We start from the raw sequence: 6,478 nt of genomic DNA on the forward strand, positions 1-6,478 counted from the left end.
TTACAGGAATGCTATAAAACCTTATCTGTGTAGTTCAGCCTTTGAAAAGAGTGTGATAATGAGGGAAAATCCACTCAGTTTGCATTTGCAGTGTAACTGGCATGAAGTCAAACAGAACTTTGTTACTAAAAGAACTGTAATGCTTGCACAAATGTAAAGCATGGACTAACCCTTATGTTATATTTCTTTAGCCCATATGTCTGCTGGCTGCTAGAAAACAAGAAATGTAAAATAGGATGCTCGTACTTAAGTACTTCTGCTTCGCCACTTATTAGAGCTCAGCACAAAGCTGGGATTAGCATACATCTGACTGTTGTAAACCATCTGTGTTCAACATATTTAATAAGTGACTTTGTTCCTAAAGCTTGAGGGATCACTTGAACAAGAGAAGAAAGTGAGGATGGATCTAGAAAGGGCAAAACGCAAACTGGAAGGGGATTTGAAGCTGACCCAAGAGAGTGTCATGGACTTGGAGAACGATAAGCTGCAGATGGAAGAAAAGCTAAAAAAGTAAGAGACTGATTCTGTTGTACAAAATAAAGCAGCACAGTTACCACTGTCATTTCAGAGCCTTCAGGTGTGTCATCCTGCTCTGATGGTGGCTAAAATGAAATTCCATGAGAGAGGAGAGAGTGTGTAGCCGAGGAGGGAGGGAAAAATCACTCTTACTTGTGCACAGTATACCTGAAACATTTTCCAGCATTAAAAAAAAAAAAAGGTATTTATGTTTTTCATTGCTTAGAGGAGAAAGCTGAAGGAAGTCTCTAAAGTTGTTCATCCTAACTAGCTATGACAGCATTTTTGAAAGACCTGACCCTGTCAAATATATTTTTCCACTGCGTCTGAAAATAACGTTACTTTTGTATGACACAAAGAACCAGAAATATTATTGCACAAATGCATGCAGAGTCTTGACTTGGAAACTGCTGCTCAGAGGAAGATGTGTTTTCATGCAAATAGCAGTAGGTGAGGATTGCTTTCATTTTTAGATACATTAGAAGTTTTATTGAACAACTCTTTAAAAATTGCAAAAGCCTAACTTGAAGCTACAGGGAAAATTGTCATAGTAGGATTTTCCTTTCCATGGCAGGAAAGAATTTGAAATGAACCAGCTGAATTCCAAGATGGAAGATGAACAAGCTATAGTGATGCAGCTGCAGAAGAAGATCAAGGAGCTTCAGGTCAGCTTGCTTCCTTCTCATGTATCTTAGGATGAGTTTCTCTTTGTGCCTCACTGAAGGGCTTTGCAGAGATTTTTCATGGCTAGCTGCAGCTTAGCTTTGAGACCCAAAGTGGTGCAAGTCTGTAGCTTCCCACACTGATCCCTTTTCCCCTCAGGATGCTCACTCTATAGTGGTTCCTTCCCAATAGCAGGACATATGACCACAGAATGCTAGTGGTTTCAGGCAATGCAGAAAGGCTCTGGTGTTAACGTTTTAAGCAAATAATATTGTTCCAAACCATGGAGCTGAGGGTGGATGCTGGGGAGGAGTTCAGCAGTAATAAGCAAGAATTTGAAATTTAGGGGAAGGGCTCAGATGCACAGGAAATTTTCAATGGAAATGAAAAGGCCAAAGAAAGTCAGCACAGTCCAAAATGTCTTGACCCAAAATATCAGCTCTGCTTTTTTGTAAATAAAGAACATTTGCATAACTTGGACATGAAGTGTAATTTGGTCAAAATAACTGTTTCATAAAAAAGACTGTCCCAATGAATATTCATTATTCATGCAATTCTACACACTGCTGTATTTGAAATCCTGTCTTAACACTCCTAGAGAGAAGTTACCTCAGTCACAGAGCTCTTAAAATGGGACCAAAGGGTCCGTCCCCTTCAATGACAATTTGTTGCTGCTAGTCCTACTATCAAGTAACTTCTCTCATGTACTTCAGCTGAATGTCAAGTACATGGGTATAAGGTCAATGCACTTGACCTAAATGTCTCGAACTAGAACTTGGAGAGCAATCTACTGTGAGAAAGATGTGACATCATTCTTACTCTAGCTCAAGATCTGATTTATTGGCACAAATGGGCAAGTTTCTGTACTTCCACCCGTGTTGTAAAGTGTGGGCTGGCAGAGGGTTTAACAATTTGTAAGGTGCTTCAAGGTATTCCAATGGGAATCATCATGAAGGTGACCCAAAGGTGCTCATGTCTCTTTGGTAGGCTCGTATAGAAGAACTAGAAGAGGAGTTGGAAGCAGAAAGAACTGCTCGAGCCAAGGTGGAAAAGCAGAGATCAGATTTGGCCCGAGAGCTGGAGGAATTAAGTGAGCGACTTGAGGAGGCTGGGGGAGCCACAGCTGCCCAGCTGGAGATGAACAAGAAACGTGAGGCAGAGTTCCTGAAGCTGCGGCGGGACCTCGAGGAGGCCACACTGCACTATGAAGCCACAGCCGCCACCCTAAGGAAGAAGCACGCAGACAGTGTGGCTGAAATGGGGGAGCAACTGGACAACCTGCAGCGGGTTAAGCAGAAACTGGAAAAGGAGAAAAGCGAGCTGAAGATGGAAGTGGATGATCTGTCATCTAACATGGAGCAGATGGTCAAGGGAAAAGTAAGGGTCCTGAGGCTTCCCAAACCCCCAAAGGTCATGTGTGGCTAAGGCTGGTCTGAAGGTTTCCCAGAACACCTGGTAGGGCTGAAGTGTTTTAGAAGGTGGTGTCTTGCAATCTGAGGGTGCTTATGTGCACAGTGTCCCCTCTTCCCCAGCTGGTGGTATAACACTTCTTACCTGGAGATGGGACAGCAGTTAAGATGGCCTGTCTAAAATACATAGTGCATCCCCAGTCACAGGCATATTGTTTATCTGTGTATCTCAGAGCACAAAACTGCGTCACTTAAATTGTGCTCCCCCAGGCTGGTGATGACTGGGGCGATGCCATCCAAGGCTGAATGGCATCTGCATCCTAAGCAGAGCACTCTCTGATCCTGCCTTTGCTTCACAGTTTTGACCCATGTTAGCAAGGAGTGCAAAGCAAAGGCTTGCACGACCATCATGTGTATTTTTACTTCCTATGGCTGAATTGTGGATTTTGTTTCCTGAGTAGATAATCTTGGTAGCTTTCAGAGCACTCTAAAGAGTTCTTTCAGTGCAAATGAAGAAAAGAAATTTCAGTATTCTGAGAGTTAGAAAGCTGTCATCAAACTCAATTTATGATAAATGGCAATTAAAGCAGAATCAGTAAAGCAATTTTCATTGGAGGTGATTTTCCCATCTAGCAATTATGAGGAGGCTTATGCCTGAACTTCATAGGCATGTGATTGCTTTTGAAGTTCTTGCAGAGTCTTTTTATGCTGGTGCTTTAGATCAGAACGCAGTTCAGGGAAAACGAATGGGGAAGGTGGTCTGATGGAGAGACTCCTGGCCTGGGACTGCAGACACAGTCTGCATTCCCCGCTTTACCGCTGTGGTATTTGTGTCTTTGCTATCTGCCATTTCTCTGAAAGGCAGACAACAAAAGGATACATATAGAAGGCTACTGCTTCCAAGTGGCTGTCTGGAGGCTACAGCTTTGTATGTCTTGTCTCCTGATTCCTGTTAGGCAAATGCAGAGAAACTTTGTCGCACTTACGAAGACCATCTGAACGAGACAAAAACTAAACTGGAGGAAATGACTCGCCTCATGAATGACCTCACTACTCAGAAGACAAAACTCCAGAGTGAGAATGGTATGTGCGTGTTCAGCCTAAGATAAGTTACTGGGAAACAGGCTATCAAGTGTGTCTCAGCACTATGTCAGTGAGGTGTATTGTGTAATGGCATCTTCTTGAAGGCAGCTGGATAAGGATTGCTGAATGAAGCAGTGGCTTTGTGTCTTTGCCTTTTCTATCTTCAATATTTTTATAACCTTGATGGTGGGGGACAACCTTGCCTTCGACTGGCTTTTGAAACAAACCTATAACCATATTTACCAGCATACTGTGCTACCATCTGATGAGCTGAAATGGATGTGCTGGCTAGGTACCCAGTTTCAGGAACAAGGACATGTACATCTATCTTGCAATGCTAGAGGGAAGATGAAGGAGTTGGCATACTGCTGCTGTCTGTGTAAATACCATCTTCCTCAGCATGACCCCTTGGGCATTGCACTCTAGAAGACACTGACATCCGAACAAAAATACCACGTCCTCTAAGTGCTTGCTACCTTTTTTAGCCAGAGTAGAACTATTTAATCTCTGCATCCTCATCAGATATCACTGTTCTGTGTATTTTCAAAGACGTATTTTTCATTTCCTGTCTGTTTTCATGTTAGTTCTATGTACTCCTATGAGGCTGCAGTTTCCACCCCGCAATGACACCCTTCTTGTGATAAATGAAGTTTTCCTTATGTAGCCCTCTGTTCTGTACGCTGGTTGTTGTGAGGTTCTCAGGGTGCTTTGGAGCCCTCTGAAAAAAAGTCTGTGGAAAACCAACATAAAGTAGTGAAGAAAAGTATAAACAAAACCAGCTACAACTGCACATGAAAGTAAGCATCAGTCTAGTCTGATTCATGAGCTGAACTAAAATTAATGAATCAAGGTATTGGCAGGGAAAATAATAATTAAAAAAACCCACAAAACCAACAAAAAAACCCCAAACAAACAAACAAACACCTAAGGAAAACTATCCTGGTGAAGTGTCTGATAGTTACAACTTTGGAAGAAGCTTCATAGGAGGTCAGCCACAATCACTGTTAGTTCTTTTTCTCAGCAGAATTGGACAGGTGGGATTTTGATTTTGGCTGGGACTTTGTAACTTCCTGGTCTTACTTTTTTTTTTCCTTTGGTTAAATCCTGTGGCAGGTGAATTTATAAGACAGCTTGAAGAGAAGGAGTCACTGATAAGTCAGCTGTCCCGGGGGAAAACATCATTTACACAACAGATTGAAGAACTTAGGAGACAGCTAGAAGAGGAAACCAAGGTAATGCTTTGACTGTGTCCCATTCATTGAGACGGAATGGGGAAAACTGTTCATGTGCATTTGTAGCCTGGATAAAAGCTGAAATGAGACATAGGAATGAGAATGCTTCCTGGTAATTGTACTGATATAAGCTCCTGCCCCTGACTGAGGCAAGTCACAGGAAAAGAGTTTGGGAAAATAATCAGCGTCCATAACTGCTAAATAAAACTTACCCAGTAGTATAGCCAAAACCTCGGATATTGCATCTTAAAAGTTTGGATGCTTCTCCAAAGGTGTTAGATTATCTTCAGTCTTGATAGCTTCCTCAGCATGTCACCAGTTAGGGAGAGCTTCAAACACTTCTTGCCTCACTTGACCTGGACTGTCAAGGCCAGAGGCAAAAAGAAAAAGAGGCTTAAGCTTGAATTTCTAGGGGCTGTTTGTTTGGGGTTTGCTAGGTAACACTGCAATGCTGTGACCTTTATATCCCTGCAGTCCAAAAATGCCCTGGCTCATGCCCTGCAAGCGGCCAGGCATGACTGTGATCTCTTGCGGGAGCAGTATGAGGAGGAGCAAGAAGCCAAGGCAGAGCTGCAGCGGGCTCTCTCCAAGGGAAATGCAGAAGTGGCACAGTGGAGAACAAAGTATGAGACCGATGCCATTCAGAGAACTGAGGAGCTGGAAGATGCCAAGTAAGTGGGCTTCACTGTGCCCTCAGCTGGGAGGACTGTGCTCCCTGGGTCTTGTTGTGGCACTAAGGAAATAGGGCAATCTGGTTGGAAAAAGCCCTCTGGCTCATTGCTGTCATTTGTGGCTGTCCTTCTTCTGTTCTTTTCATTGCTTGAACAAGTCAATGTTTCTGTTGAGTCCTTGTCCATGGGGTAGTGGATATGGATACTGGGGTTTACTTAAGAACTTAACAAGATTAGATTACCCTACTTGGTTATCTCGCGGACTCACTTGCTTTGCCCCAGCCCAGTGCTACGTTCTTTAGATCTTGACTTGCCTTCCCAGCAGGGAGATGATGGCTGCTCCAGGAAGGTAGGGCAGAAAGCCATGTTGGCTTGTGCTGTGCAGCCGCTCACAGTTACCAGTCTCAGGTGTTATTGGGCAAGGTCTCTGAGCATCTCCAGCATCTGCCTCTGCACATCTCTGATCTGCAGGATCTTCCCCCACTTCCAGTACATTTTCTCTGTCTAGCATCTTCACTTTCTTCTTTCTGGGCCCTTCTTTCTTCCCAGGACATATTCTTCTTGCTGGGACTCACAGACCCCTATTTTCCCCATCTAAATAGTTTATGAACAGAAGCCCAAGGCGTGACCAGCCTCCTAACTGGCAGTTCCGTTTCATATCTCTTAGTTGGAGGAACATGACACTCTCATTTAGACCAGGTGTTACCAAAATTTACAACCAGCCCATCCTGGTTACAGCTAGCAAGTAGCCTGAGAGTTCAAAAGTTCAATTTCAAATATTCACACACACGCACACATGCACAAAATTATCTGCCACATGTCAGCATTCATAATTTAAGCTAGTTTTTTGCCTGTCATAGTCCCTTCTCTCTAGAGTCTTGATTTCCCCCTCCCTTCCCCTTGC

The 6,478-nt window shown here is 43.4% G+C and overlaps 1 protein-coding gene across 1 annotated transcript in view; it reads left to right on the forward strand.

Annotated features, from left to right (window-relative positions):
• The window catches only part of MYH15 (myosin heavy chain 15), a 47,470-nt gene that overhangs the window by 25,683 nt on the left and 15,309 nt on the right, over positions 1–6,478 (forward strand). The window contains exons 26-31 of the mRNA XM_009272739.1: positions 365–510; positions 1,091–1,181; positions 2,167–2,556; positions 3,545–3,671; positions 4,785–4,903; positions 5,378–5,574. Coding sequence (XP_009271014.1) covers positions 365–510; positions 1,091–1,181; positions 2,167–2,556; positions 3,545–3,671; positions 4,785–4,903; positions 5,378–5,574 — 1,070 coding nt within the window. The remainder of the gene's footprint in view (positions 1–364; positions 511–1,090; positions 1,182–2,166; positions 2,557–3,544; positions 3,672–4,784; positions 4,904–5,377; positions 5,575–6,478) is intronic.

Source organism: Aptenodytes forsteri, unplaced genomic scaffold (genome assembly GCF_000699145.1).
Source record: "Aptenodytes forsteri isolate BGI_AS27 unplaced genomic scaffold, ASM69914v1 Scaffold251, whole genome shotgun sequence".
Lineage (NCBI taxonomy): Eukaryota > Metazoa > Chordata > Aves > Sphenisciformes > Spheniscidae > Aptenodytes > Aptenodytes forsteri.